The sequence below is a fragment of the Anthonomus grandis genome, chromosome 14 (assembly GCF_022605725.1).
Source record: "Anthonomus grandis grandis chromosome 14, icAntGran1.3, whole genome shotgun sequence".
NCBI lineage: Eukaryota > Metazoa > Arthropoda > Insecta > Coleoptera > Curculionidae > Anthonomus > Anthonomus grandis.
The window spans coordinates 17,759,015-17,775,133 of record NC_065559.1 but is presented as its reverse complement, the minus strand read 5'-3'; the positions used below and the strand labels follow the sequence as shown (position 1 = coordinate 17,775,133).

Here is a 16,119-nt window from a genome sequence, read left to right as displayed (position 1 = left end):
GCTAATTTTTACACTACTCTAGACATGAAGGCCGGGTTTCATCAAATGAAAGTTGAGGAATCTTCACGACATATAGCAGCTTTTGTAACTCCTGACGGCCATTTTGAATACAATAGAATGCCGTTTGGATTTATCAACTCTCCTGCGGCTTATCAAAGGGCAATTGATAAGGCTTTGGGTGACCTAAAGGGAAAACAAGCCCTTGTGTACATGGATGACGTATTAGTGCCATCAAAAACAATCGAACAAGGATTCCAACATTTACGCAATACTTTGCAAGCTTTATCAGTCGCCGGATTCTCTTTAAATTATGCAAAGTGTACGTTTTTTACCAGAGAGACTGAATATTTAAGTGTTATTGTAGGTCAGGGATGTGTACGACCAAGTCCCAGAAAAGTGGAGGCTCTTACAGCAACTATGCCCCCGAAGGACATAAAAGGTGTTCGTCAATTCATGGGTTTAGCCGGATATTTTAGGTGATTCATAAAAGGATTCTCAATAATAACATCTCCTATCAGCATGTTATTACCCAAAAACACCGAATTTGCTTGGACTGCTGAACAGGAAAAAATACGACAATCCATTATCACTAAATAAGCCAACACACCGATTCTGAGAATTTTCGACCCGAGCCTAGATATTGAGTTACACACAGACGCAAGTGCGATCGGCATTGGAGCGGCCTTGCTGCAAAGCGAAAATGACGTCATCAGACCAGTAGCTTACTATAGTCGGCGTACGACTCCATACGAAGCAAAATATCATTCTTATGATTAAGAAACGCTAGCAATTGTGAATGCCGTCGAACATTTTCGAGTATACTTGTACGGCACGCATTTCACAATATACACAGATTGTAATTCTGTTAGAGCCACGGCAATGAAAAAAACACTACATCCCCGAGTAGCACGTTGGTGGATCAAGTTGCAAGATTATGATTTTAGTATCGAGTATAGGCCTAGTCATAAAATGGCTCACGTCGATTATCTAAGCAGAAATCCGGCAGAGAACATCTGTTTACTCCGAAAGAAAAAGAACGATAACATAGCCATGACCACAGATAAAACTTTGGCTGAATACCAAAAGGATGATTCATTTTGTCAAGGTATAATAAACGGTACTGATAAGGAGCAGACCCAGTTTACAGTGATAAATAATATGGTTGTTTGTAAACAAAGTCTGACTAGATATTTCGTTCCCATTGAGGCTCGTTTACAAACAATGCGTTTATTTCATGACGAAGCGGCACACATTGGTTGGGAAAAAGGGATTGCAAAATTAAAAGAGGAATTGTTTTGGCCACACATGGGTAAATGTTTTAAAAAATACATTCGAAACTGTCGTGGTTGTGTATTAGGAAAATCACATACAGGGCGTAGAGCAGGATTGTGGCAGAACTCTAGAAAACCAGAACATATTTTAGATACCTGGCATATAGATCATGCAGGTCCTCTAGTATTGCTCTAGTATCTAGTATTGCCTCTATTAATATTGTAAGTATTGCTGCTTAAAGCCAATTGCCAAAAAAGGCAAGTGGAGCGATTAATGCGAACAATATTCAGCTTGTTAGGAGCGACCCTCACGAGTGATAAGGAGAAAAATTGGGTGAATATCCTACCAAAGATTGAAGATGATTTGAATTCAACAGTGCATAGTGCGACAGGTGTGATACCAAATTTATTACATTTTGGAGAGAATCCGAGATTAAAAGCTACAGAATTATTTTTAAAAGATGTACCTATACAGAGATTTCAGGCAGATCATGGGAAACTTCGAGAAACGGCTCAAAATAAGATGTTTGAAGCCCAAGAAAAAAGTGCCGCACTATTTGATATGAGCAGATACGCACCAGAGTTATTCAGTGAAGGAGATTTAGTGGCAGTTGAAGATTCGCAATCTGCAGCAGGGGGGAAATTAAGAGCAAAATATAATGGCCCCTATACAGTGCAAAAGCTGTTGCCGAATGAAAGATACGTTTTGCGTCGAAATGGAAAGCGTACAACTGTAGCTGCTCATGAGCAGTTAAGAAAATGGCCTACATGTTAAGAAACAGGTATGTTGGGAGTACCAACCTAAAGGCGAGTACCCTTATGTTTATTTTTGTTGATAGTTGTGAGTACCAAATTAAAGGGGAGTACCCTTATGTTTTAATTTTACTGAAAGTTGGGAGTACCAAATTAAAGGGGAGTACCCTTATGTTTATTTTTGTTGATAGTTGGGAGTACCAAATTAAAGGGGAGTACCCTTATGTTTTAATTTTACTGAAAGTTGGGAGTACCAAATTAAAGGGGAGTACCCTTGTGTTTTAAATTTGTTGGGAGTACCAACTAAGAGGGGAGTACCCTTATGCTTGTTTATTTTATTTTATGCAATGAATAACATCTGTTTATAATTTCAGAAGTCAGTGGAACAAGGTCGTTCTAAAGCAGGATGGCCGTGTTAGCGATAAAGAGTATCAGCACCATCAGCTATTTTTGGTGATCGTCGTCCTTGTGGCCGACTGCGACGTCGAACCACTCCGTCGCCATTCGGCTAATTTACGATCGCTGGTGGGGAATAGGTAGAGAAGCGGGTGCTGGAAGGAAAACAACAGTCTTCTTTTCTTTGCGAGAGCGCGCGGTATCTTTCATAATCTGTATTTCTTTTATAATCCGGAGAACGAATAGAATCTAGTTTTTTTTGTATAAATTTTGTGTTTTTTTTTAATAAACGCTAACATATAGATATAGATTGTATAATGTAGGAATTTGCTTTCAAATACATTTAAAAATAGACCGATTCCTTGCGAAAAAATAATTTTAAATGTGGTTTCGAATTTTGTGACATGCTTTTATCTTCAAGATTGTCATAAATGCTCTAAAGTGCAAGAACTTTTTATCAAAAGCATTCAGGAGCAAGGAGAGATAGAATAGAAAAAAAACTAGAACAAATGATTTGTAGTGCCCTAGAAGTGGCTTCAACACGATCAAGTAGAAGTGTTGAGAAGGAACTGGGTATTAACCATTAACCAATTATTAGTTTTTGGAAAAAAATATATACAGGAGATATTTCCCGATGCCCAGCGGCAAAGAATACACTTTTGTGACACCGTGATGGCAAATAAAAAATGTTCACATACAGGAGAAATGCAGATAAAAACGTATTTATCGGAGTTTTTCACAACTAGAGACCGCAAATCTGCCCAGTCCTAACATAACATCTGAACGAGCCGCTCGACAAGGCTTAGAAGAAGTAAAACATATTTTGAATAAGGTGGAAGATAATGCAACGGCCATCTCACAAATAATTACTTTTCCATTGGTCATTCCACAGAAAAGAATAATCAACACACTCCACGAGCAAAGCCTATATCCATACCATGTACAGCGTGTAGAGCATGTACAACCAGAAGATTATGTTAGACAAATGCAGTTTTGTGGTTGGATAAATAATATTATAATCATTTTTACCGATTAACATTCACCCGTGATCGCATTAATAATATTCACAATTCTCATGTATGGTCAGACGAAACTCTACACGCAACAGTCGAAACTGAGCTTCAGCACGAGTTTTCGGTAAACGTGCAGATTGGTATCGTCGATAGTTATGTGTTATTGTGAGCTTCCGCGTTTGAACGAAGAGTTTTCAGGACTATGGATTGGTCGGGGTGGTCCTATTAGTTGGCCTTCAAGATCTCCAGAACTCACACAACTGGACTGCTGTTTGTGGGGCTAGTTTTAAAATGTACAAAGTGAAAGTCGACACTCGGGAGGCTCTAATTCGAAGCATGAGAAATGCGGTAGTGTTTGTCAAAGAAAGACATGATTAACTAGAAAAGCAGCAAGAGCCCTTCGCAGACGAAGTATAATAGATTTAAAGGTTATTGGCGGTATTTTTCAACACTTGTTAAAACAGCGCTATATTTAAAACCATATTTTGAAAACAAATGAGGATCCCATACAAATATATGATTTTTTATTTAAATGTTATTATTATTAATTATTTTCATGTATATATTGTTCACCTGAGTTTAGTGCGTTTCTTTCAGCTCAATTAATTATTTTCACGTATACAGTACATCCCAAAAGTTATGTCTAAATTCATTTAAAATTCAGGGGTGTGTTCGAAAAAAAACGCTCGGACACGGCGATTTTTATTTCAAGTTGCGCATTTTTGTACGTGAAGTTTGTATATACAGGGTTGCTCAAAAATAAATTATGACCATCAACTTCATTTTTTCATTTTTTTTTATTTCATCCTTTTTTTTAATTCATCTTTGAATTTCCCGTGGAATTCTACGTATGTTTCATGCATCATGTCCTATACCTAAAGTCAACAGTTATGGAAAAAAAGACGATTCATGTAACAAATAAAAAAAGAACAAAAATTAAGTTAAATATTTAAAATGGTTGCCATTCACGGCTTGACAACATCCAAGGCGATCAATAAAGTCTCGTTGCACATTTTCAATCATTTCCGGAGTTATGGCGCGCACTTCTCTGCGAATTCTCTCTTTCAAATCGTCTAGATTATTTGGCCTATTAACAAATACATTCGACTTGAGGTATCCCCACAAAAAAAAGTCCATTGATGTTAGGTCAGGCGACCTAGCAGGCCATTCGATGGGTCTCTCCTTCCTATCCACCGATTGGGAAAGGTTTCATTTAAAAATGTACGCACAGTGGCAGCATAGTGCGGAGGAGCGCCATCTTGCTGGAAAATTAGTTCTTCGTCAGGATAGTCTGGGTCCAATGGATTTGGAAATAAAGCTAGTAATGCTGAAACTAATTCAAATTGGAGAAAATCGAGATAAACTTGTCCCGTTAAAGTCTGTTCAAAGAAAAAGGGACCTTTTACTCTTCCGCGCACTATTCCACACCACACATTTAGTTTTTGAGGGTACTGGGTGTTTACCTCCATCATGCAATGCGGATTTTCTGTTGCCCAATATCGACAATTTTATCTGTTCACACTACCATTTAAACAGAACGTGGCTTCATCGGAAAAAATAATATTTGCTACTAAATTATTAAATTTGCACATGTTTTGTAAGCGTTCACAAAACTCATTTCGCCTATCGAAATCGTCATCAAATAACTTTTGCACAGGAATAACTTTGTAAGGGTAATATTTGTACTTTTTTACTATTCGGTGAACTATAGATTTCGCCATGTGTAAATTTGCCCCAATCTCCGACAAAGGAGTGCATGGATTTTCTTCCAAAGAAAGCAAAACGTTAAGTTGTTCATTTTTATCTCGAGCAGGAAGACTAGATTTCGGCAGATCTCTAACATGACCGAAAATTTAGCCTCTATTCTACTCACCACCTTTTGACTGACATATCGGAGGACGATCAGGATGGATTTCATTGAATAATTGAGCAGCTTCTCTTTGAGTACGTATTCTATCATCAAACCCAACCATACACAAAATTTCTATTTTTTCTCGTTCCGTTAACTTTACCATTGTGAAAACCGCAACTTTGCTTGTACACTTCACACTTGACAATATCTGTTTGGCGTACAAGTGTCATACAACTTCTATGAAAATACACGGTCACCAGCCAACAATAAAAAAACACGAATGAATGATAACTGTTGACTTTAGGTATAGGACATGATGCATGAAACAAACAACGTAGAATTCCACGCGAAATTCAAAAATGAAATAAAAAAGGTGCTTTCATTTGGAAAAATTAAGTTAATGGTGGTAATTTATTTTTAAGCAACACTGCATATACAAACTTCACGTAGAAAAATGCGCAACTTGAAATAAAAATCGACGAGTCCGAGCGTTTTTTTTCGAACACACCCTGAATTTTAAATGAATTAGAAGACATAACTTTTGTGATACACTGTATATTGGTCACCTGGAGTTTGGTGCGTTCCTTCCGGCTCACCCTATATAGAAAATATTCTAGTTCCTCCAAAATTATCAGAGTTATACCAAGCTACGTTTATCCAACTCTTCTATTTTGCTAAATATTCGCATTAAAGCTTTTTAAATTGAACACAGCATGTAAGTACGTGTTCTCAGAGAGAAAGGATAAAGAACCTTTTTCGCCCTCTGAATCGAAATACGAACAGTCAGGAATTCTGAATTTGATTATCAAGATTTTGAAGCACACGAATACATAACTGAACCAACGATCGTCTCTTGGAATTAGGTAAATGAATCATCTTTATAGAACTCTTTATAAAACTGATTCAGGAATAATAAACGTCCTAACTGACGATCTATTGATATATTTAGGCTTATTGAAAAAAAAATAAACGCCAGAAGGTGTAAGCTAAGTTGGAAGAAAACAATATTCAGTAATAGGTTATATGGTTAAGATAGTAATTACCTTAGTTTAAATATTTACTTACCGATAAAAAATGGTGTAATAATGAAATTGTAACTATGTCCTCTGTAGAGATAGCATGTAGCTTGGTCACATCCCTGGATGGAAACGTCGTCCACGTGTATATTATATGAACCTTAAAAAACGTTTAAAAAAATTAGTATATTTATTGCATGAATATTTATTATTAATAATATTAAAAATGCAGAATTGTGATTAAGCGGTAATTAAATACTATAGGTAATAAAATTATTACATTTGCTTTCCATAATTCATTATTTGCAGCCCGCATTCTCCAAACGAAAAGCTGTATTGATGTTTGTTGAACTTGTTTGTTTTGATGAACTTCCTTTTTCTTAACAAAAAAGGAAGAAACTAAAATCATGACTACTGAGAGAAGCTGTGGTAATTTCAAATTTAAGGCTATTAAAAATGTATGAATGAAACTCTCTGAGCGAATAACGTAAAATTCAGTGGATCATCCTCAGTAAACGTATGGATGGAAGTTAGAAACCGAAATATTTAAGACAAAATATACAGGCTGTCCGGAAAAAGGAGGCCAATCCGCCGGCCACATATAGGGTGGACCAAAATAATGCGACTTTCGTTATGCAATTTTTTAATTGAGCGCTCGGTATTCAATATACAAAGCGTCAACATGAGAAATATAAAATCGTTTTTTTTTAAGTAAGTCGAGTGTTTCATAAGATAATAAATCAAAATTTGGTGTGAAGGGGTTTTTTGGAACGAAAAATTGAAATCCGTTCACGGATTCGCTATACTTTGCAAAGGGCGCCACCTGCGGTATATTGCATGTGGTAAAAATACCAAAACGTTTTGTACCCGTGTATAATAAAGTTCTAGTAAAAAATTCTTTTAGGCATCCAATCTTTTCTTGTAAAAAAAGTATTCTTAGTAAATCTAGGCCTGACAATCCATTTATTAGATATCTTAATTTTAAAATCTAGATACATTTTAACAAGTTAACAAAATAAACGTAAATTATTTTTTCTAAATTAATGCTAAATTACTTATTGTAATAAAAATCATAGTGATAATAATAATGACCCTAAATTATTTCTTTTACGTACTCCATTCATTTGTATACATATACGAGCCCCCTTGATTAAAGAAAATCTAAGGTTTTGAAAAATATTTGCTTTTAACCTGAAGAATCAGCAGCTGAAGAGCTGCAATTATTCTTTCCCTTATATGATCCTCGTTTAAAATCGGAACAATATACACAGTCTTTCATACATCCCCAGACTGAAAAATCCAAGGGGTAATTGAAAGAACTCGTCCATTATCTCAAAGAGACCTACGTAACTAGCCCTTATGTGACTGGGAAAAAAACACCTTCTAAGGACGGCGTGGGTACCCAGGTACCTACTATGTATTTTATATAGAGCCGTGGCTTTTTCTGTGAATTTCTACCCTTAACTATAAACATGCACATCTGTGTGGGATTTTCCCTATCTCTGGCGCCTCGGACTGTTTATGTTTTTGCACAAGATCAGTTCATATTCGTCAGTAACGCGTTGTACCTACTTGAGTAGAGTTTGAATTACGTTAAATCTAAAGTATTTTTTAAAACGTTAAAATGTCGGATAGTGAGGCCGGTCCTAGTCGAAGCGATAGTGCAAGAGGAACATGGCGGAAGACAAGGTAAAACAAATATATTTATTATTTTTACATAATAGGTAAAATGTCAAAGTTAATACAGAGTGCAAAAGGAGGTAAATTAAATAATAATAGGAATATTATAATAGGTTGACCTATTCGGAATTAGAAGAAGCCTTAGAACACCTAAGTGATGAAGAAGAAGAGCCATTTATTGCTTCTGATGAAGAGGAGTATATTCCAAAACTGTCAGATGGAGAGGGCGAGGATTCTGATGTTGAAAACGATCCTGTTGTAGAGCTAGAAGATTCGGAGTCTGATGATGATGATGACGTTCATCCAGATTTAGCTTCACAATTCCATTGGACTAGTAAAGATGGCACTCAGTGGAATGACTCACCTACACCACAACGACAAACGGTAGGTCGAAATATTTTGCGTGAAAAAAATGGTGCACCAGCCTTAAGTCGTTTATATACGCCCAAAGAGATTTTCAAAACTATTATATCCCCAGAAATGTGTACCCTGATTCTAAAATATAGCAATAAAAAAGGGAATAGAGTTACGGAGGAATATAACCAAAGGTTATTGGCAATAACTAAGCCGCCGAAAAGATTTTCTCCAAAAGTATTTATTCCATTTACTGATGTAGAACTAGATGCATTTTTCGGAATTCTAATTACTGCTGGTTTACTTAGGTTCAATAAAGAACATATTTCTGAAATGTGGAAGATGGATTCGCTCCCTTTGTTTCGCGCAGCTATGCCTCGTGATCGCTTCAAAATGTTTCTAAGATTTATTGGGTTTGATGACCAGAATACGCGTATAGAACGTGCAAAGACAGATAAAGCAGCTCCAATACGAGATATCTGGATTATGCTGAATTCAAATTTGGCAAAAAATTATCGGCCAACAGAGTGTATTACAGTAGATAAACAATTATTTACATATAGAGGACACACTAAGTTTACCCAGTACATTCCCTCGAAACCAGCGAAATATGGAATAAAGGTTTTTTGGGCTTGTGATGCGATAAATTCCTATCCTCTAAAGGGTCAGCTATATACCGGAAAACCAGGAGGTGAACGTCAGGCAAATATTGGTGAGAGAACAGTATTGGACTTAGTTGCACATTATAAGCGATCAGGAAGAAATATCACAACAGACAACTTTTTTACAAGTTTGCAACTTGCTCGTACTTTTGTACGTAAATTTATGGAATATGACTTTAGTAGGAACAGTTAGAAAAAATAAAACGTTTTTACCTTCCAATATGCAAGCACAAAAAGATAGAGCCATAAATTCAACCATTTTTGCATTCAACAAAGATGCTACATTGTGCTCTTATGTTCCAAAAAAAACAAGGCAGTGATTTTTTTATCAACTATGCACACAACAGGCGAAGTAGATAATACTTCTGTTGCAAAGCCTGAAATTAACAGACATTATAACAAAACTAAACGCGGTGTTGATACTATGGACCAAATGCTATGTGAATATACTGTCAAACGTAGAACAAATCGCTAGCCACTAGCATTTTTTTTCAACATAATTGACGTTGCTAGTTTAGCTTCTTATTGTATATACAAGGAACCTAATCCTTCTTTCAAAGCTACTGATCAACGTCGGCGATTTTTAAAAGATTTTGGTAATGAGATGTGTTTGTCAAGTATCCAAATAAGATCCCAAATTCCAAAAGTTGTTGGTAATCATTTTACTCGTCAGGCTATAAAAATGGTACTTCACCGACGAATGCCTGTTCCTTTAGATAATCCAGTTAGAGAACAAGCAGTTTGTGAACGAGATGTATCTGGACGTGTAAAGGTGGTTGGTAGTTGCCAAATATGCCGAGAGCGAACCCATAAACAGAAAAAAACTCGTAAAGCCTGTAAATCGTGCTCCAAACCAGTTTGTAATGAGCATTCATTGGCTCAAACTATTTGTCAACACTGTAATTCATAAGTAATGTTTTTTAGTGTTTTTAAGTGTTTGTTTGCTATGCTGCGTTAATTTGTACCTAACTGTAATTTTCTATGACTTCTTATTACTGTATATATAATAAAACATATGATTTTAACTCTTGAAAATTTTATTAGTATTATAAACATAGTATAGGTACCCGGGTAACCATCCAGTCAACTATGGGTAAAAATTTTTTACACCTTATTTACTTGAAAATAAAAAAAAAATATTTTAAATTTTAACAATAACTTAAAAAACCAAATTAAGAAATGTCACAAAAGTACAAGCTTCATCGAAGGTGAGTTAAAAAGATATTCATATCTGAAAACTGAAAAGGTACCCGGGTACCTTTCCAGTCACATAAGGGCTAGAGAAAAAAATGAAAACTCTAAGTCTCAGTCTCAAAATACCTTTTTAATTAATCAGGTAACATGTTTCGCTAATAAAGCATCATCAGACCTTATAGCTAGATGACCTGCTAAGTACATAATACTAAGTATGTGTACTACTAGTGTGTAAAAAGACTTTTTTAGTGCGTTAAAAGTGAAACTTTAGAAACTTGTCGCATTCGCCTACGGCTCATGAATAAAAACAGGGGATTTTCGCCAAGACATTTGGGCAACGCCGTACATTTGCCCTGGGCATGACCAAAGAGCTGACAGTGATGGCATTGAGTTGAACGACTCCTGGTTTTCTAGGTTTCTACCCTAATTCTGAGCCCTCCCAGGAAATGGATATTAAAGATTTTCTTTTCCGTGGAGGGTAGGACTGCCAGGACCTTTGGCACCGGCCCGTCATTCCCGTTATACCACCTGTACACCCCGAAGAGATGAAACGACTGGGCTTATAATTCTTCTTTGTTGTATGATTCCTCCCAGTGTTCCAACACTCCGCGGAGGATAACGTGTAACCTTCGCTCATCAGAAAAGGAAAACGAATGGTATTGCTTCATGCTCTTGTCCGAGATGACCTGTGCCTTTCGGTAGTCTTCTATCGTGGGTGGGTCGAACTTGATACCCTCAGAGGTATTCACAGCCCTCCCATAATCTGCCTTTTCTTTCTTGAGGCAACTTAAGATAGCATCATAGCGGGTTTGGGTTAGCTTGGTTGGCTTTAGTGCCTTCGCAGGTGCGCTTTTGGCTTTTCGCTTGCCATAGCTCACCACCTGGAACTCGTTGTCGTTGCTCTCGTCTTGGCTAGACGTATTCATGTTGCCTTCCGGTGACACTTCAACAGTAGCCAAATCGCCTTGATGCGATTCCGAGACATGGCTAGCAGTTACACCGCCGACTGATGCCGTTTGGGGCTTGCGGTTCACTGGCAATCGCTGCGTTAAATCGCGCATTGCTTGTTGCAACGTCTCGACCTGACGCTCTTACGCAGCAATCATTGTTGTGAGCCGCTCCTCTTTAACAGCCGGCGCTACTTTTACCGCGTTCTCCCTCTCAATACGACTGTCCACTCTGTCCATTCTAAAATCACGATTCGACACGATTACTCGATAGGACTGATTCTAAATAAAATTTTTAGTCGTGAGTGTCTTGCGGATTGCCTAGTTTTTAACGATGGCACGCTTGAGTATATTGTATACACCAGACGATATAGCTTTTTCCTTTTTTAATACGTGCATAATGTGACAGCATCCTTTTTTAAACATTTTTTTATGAAGAAGCTTTCTTAAACACAGCAGCTAATAGATCTAATTTGACACTATTTTCCACAACCTCGTGTCAATAATAGAGGCAGAGGAAGTAGAGTTACCATTGAATTGGCAGTTCTAGTATGTCAAGATTTTATGCCACAGGTTGTTACCAAAGAAGCATTGGACAAGATTTTAATTTTGGAATTACCGAAACTACTGCAAATCGTTGGATCCATAAAAATTACTGAAATTATTGAGAATCACCGTGCTGACCGATTCATTAAATTTCCCAACAACAAAACAACTTAATGAACAATTAACATTTATGGAGAGATCCAATTTCCCTTCTTCGAATTTGCTATAGGTGCTATTGATGCCATATTAAAACCAAAAGTGGATGAACACAACAAGTTTTTGTGATTTTTCATGAATTTAATTATTATTTCCCTATGGGCAGTGGTGGCTTTAAGCGACATTTTTTATTTTAAAGAAATAATATGAGCATATATTTAAAAACACAGAGAGGCAAAAAAATTAACAAAAAAAATTAAAATTCTTAGAGTGCTGATCAATGGAACAGGCAATTGATGTTTCCATCTGTCAAATATTAAAAGAAATAAGAAATATATACCAAAAAACCTAAATCAAATCGAATAAAACGAGTTTATCCGACGATTGAAGTTTAGAATTACCCTTCTCGTCACGACTCATTCGCGATCAAATTTGAAGTCGTGATCGTATCGAGATTGTATCGTGATTTTAGAATCCTAGCGCTGACGGAACTGTTCCTCCATGATGTGATACATATATTGAAATATCGATATTTACTTGTGAGAAGTTCGACTTTAATTGCCTCTTTTCTCTTTTTCTACCAGAAACTAAATAAAAAACACAGAACCTCACAATTACCGTGTGTAAACACAAAGCCGTGACTTTGACAAAATGATATTTCGCTTATGTTTGCGGTATTGCCATGCCACATTTTTTAGTATGTAGAGATATTTTTGTAATGTAGAGGTAGAACACCCTGTATATTTAATATAATTATTGTTTTTCGTGCACGAGTATACCGATTAAATGAACTATATATTACATTATTATAACCAGTGATGAAATTGCATAGCTACGCATTGACACCAATTTTGTAACAAAGGTAACACAGATTAAAATCAGACTTTGTAGAAACGAGATGTTTCTTTTGATTGCCCTTTACCACCAAGTTATCAAATCCTTACATGGCGACCCTGCCAGCTGTCTGCAGAGCAGAAATAATAGCATGATGGCGTAATATATAATTAATAAGGATTTATATGGCACATAACTGACAAAATGAGCAGTGCCAAGTCCAAAGAAGAAATTGTTATCAATCAGGCTTCCAATGGAGACGCTCGGAGCCAGAAAACTGAGTGGAAGAATGATGGGCTTATTTTGACTGAATCTCTTTTGGTATTTCTGGTAGTTGCAATAGTACTGCTAATAGCTTATGTGACAATTAAACGTCTGAGTAGAGGCTTCAGGACTACCATAAGGAGAGAAATTTACAGAAATGAACTGCGAAAAGATCCAGAGACGAACTGAGTAGAGAAGAAGCTGTCTAACATTTTAGGTTCTCTTTTAGGTATCTACAATAAGGAATGGGGAAAAAAATTATATAGAAGTTGCATGTAAATGTATCAAAGGGAAAATTAAAATAATATATGTATGCAATATGGAAATATATAGCTAAAATGAATGTGTAAAGAAATATTCAAGTAAGTTTAGTTAGTATGTACAATAATGTATGGTTAGGTATATTGTCATATTACGTAGTTAAAATAAGGATCCAATAAACATAAATACTAAATTTTAATGGGAGATAGGATCAAGCAAATTTTAAAGTCTCTAAATGGCATTAAAAGTAATTTAATTAAGTTAAGCTACGAGAGACGAAAAACGCCAATAGTTCAAGCTAAACTACATGAGGCGAAAGCTATTTATTCTGAATTAAATAGCGAAGTAAAAATTATTAATGGAAAAATAAATAATTCAGAAATAGATGCTAAAGATATCGACATCATAAAAGATATAGTTTCAGAAATTAAAAAAGTATATCAGGAAATTGTAGAGTTTGGAAATAACTGTAGTATAGAAAAAACTAACGATTTCAACATGTCGGGTTTTGATCTGAAGGTAGCAACTAGTCTGTTACCCATTTTAAATGTCTCGAAAGACACTACTCTAAAACTAATCGAATCTACTGAATTTTACGACTCAATATTTAATGCTGAAGGTAAATTTATGTTAATTAAATTTATTCTAAAAACACGCCTTTCCAACAGTGCAAAATTAAGGCTCAAATCCAACTACGAGTCAGTGCAGGCTCTTTTAAATAACATTAAAACTCACCTTTTAACTAAAAAATGAGATATTGCCCTTCAGGCTAAATTTTTTTCGTTAAAACAAAATGAAAAATCCATCGCAGAATTTGGAAAAGAATTAGAAGACCTATTCGTAGATTTAACTATTTCGCAAGCAAATGGGAATAATAATACATTTGAGACCTTAAGGCCAATAAACGAAAAACTTGCAATTAAGAGATTTGCTACTGGACTGAGAAATCAGAAACTCAGTACTATTATATCTTCCAGGGATTTTAATTATTTGAAAGATGCAATTCGCTCCGCACAGGATGAGGATACATCTTTTTAAAATAATCCTCAACAAATTTTCAATTTTTCGCAGAGAGGTAGAGGCACTTCAAATACAAATTTTTCTGGAAGGTTTAATAGAAATGCAGGCAGGAATCATGGCAATAATTATAATCATAATCGAAACCACAACAATCGAAGTCATAATTTTAACACCTATAATATTATAATAATAGTAACTATCGTTCTTCGAATGATTTTAATTCAGATAATCGTACTACAACTAATAGTCAGCAGTTTTCGAGAGGTTATAGAGGTCGTTCATTTATGCGAGGTAATCGAGGTGCTAGACGAGGTCACGGAATAAACTGTGCCATTCAAGAGAATTAGGTAGGTCAGGAATCAAGTTCGTATAATATTTCTGAAGAGCAAACATTTTTTCGTCCCTAGGAAAAATATTAACAGTTGTCAGTATATTTTTACATATGCTGAAAATTATGCAAATAATATATCATTTAATGTACATAGTAAAAAATTAAAATTCCTAATTGACACGGGCGCGTCAATATGTGCTTTAAAATTAAATAGTCTTAATTCAAATATTACCATACATAAAGAAAGAATAGAAATTAACGGCATAGACGGAAAAGTAAAGTCCATAGGATATGTTTTTTTAAATTTTAACGTAGGGGATTTATATTTTGACGAAAAAATGTATGTTTTTGAATCCTTACCTTGCCATACGGATGGTTTAATAGGAGAAAATTTCTTAAGAAGATATCAAGGTAAACTGAACTACGAAAATAATACATTAGTTCTTTTTAATAAGAGTAAATCAGTTAGTTTAGGGCTCGGTTCTCGGAATGATAATGTTTTGGCTATACCTCCAAGGTGTAAGACTATACAGTATGTTGATACGGGTTATCAGAGTGAATGTGTTATTTTACCATGCGAAGTAACGCAAGGAGTTTTTATAGCTGGTATAATAGCGGAACCCAATGAGGGAAAAATTCCAGTTAGGATTTTAAATACTCGTGAGAATGAAGTGTGTTTGAGAAATTATGTGCCTAATGTTCAACCATTAAGTGAGTATAATTACTGTCAATTTGCCAGTCAAAATATATCAGTAAACCGAGTTAAAGTATTGTTTAATAAACTGAATCTTACCTACTTAAATAAAGAAGAAAAGAAATCAATCGAAGAATTGTGTGCAAAATTTTCTGATATATTTCAAATGCCAGGTGACAAATTGTCAGTCACTAACATTTTTAAAAAGACAATTCAAGTAAAGCCTAATACGCAGCCGGTCTATGTAAAAACCTTATAGACTTCCTCAATCTCAAAAAGAGGACATAAATAGACAAATTACTCAAATGTGCGAAAATGGAATTATTGAAAGTGCGCAGAGTGAATGGTCATCGCCTGTTTTACTGGTACCAAAAAAAGATGCGTCACGTCAAACACGTTCACGTCTAGTATTAGATTACAGATTCTTAAATAAAAATTTAGTGGATATAAAATGGCCTATTGGGAACGTGGTAGACATTCTAGATTCTTTGGCAGGAGCAGTTTATTTTACACATTTAGACCTAAGTCAAGGATACTATCAGGTAGAGCTAGACGAACAAAGCAGAAAGGTAACCGCATTTACTACTGATCGAGGTCAGTGGCAAATGAAACAGCTGCCTATGGGATTAAAAATAAGTCCGAGTGCTTTTTCCCGACTAATGACAATTGCAATGGCGGGATTAAATTATGAGAAATGTTTCATTTATTTAGATGATCTCATAGTTTTTAGAAGAAATCTAAAAGAACACAATAAAAACCTAATGGAAGTTTTTACTAGACTTCGCAAAGTAAATCTCAAATTAATATCGGAAAAATGCGAGTTTTTAAAGAAAGAAATCCTTTATTTAGGTCATGTTATAAGCGAAAAAGGGATA

General features: G+C 35.6%; 1 protein-coding gene across 1 annotated transcript in view; it reads right to left on the bottom strand.

Annotated features, from left to right (window-relative positions):
- LOC126744483 (uncharacterized) overlaps positions 1 to 16,119 on the bottom strand; it is a 55,588-nt gene that overhangs the window by 15,475 nt on the left and 23,994 nt on the right. Inside the window, exon 2 of the mRNA XM_050451919.1 lies at positions 6,351 to 6,461. Coding sequence (XP_050307876.1) covers positions 6,351 to 6,461 — 111 coding nt within the window. The remainder of the gene's footprint in view (positions 1 to 6,350; positions 6,462 to 16,119) is intronic.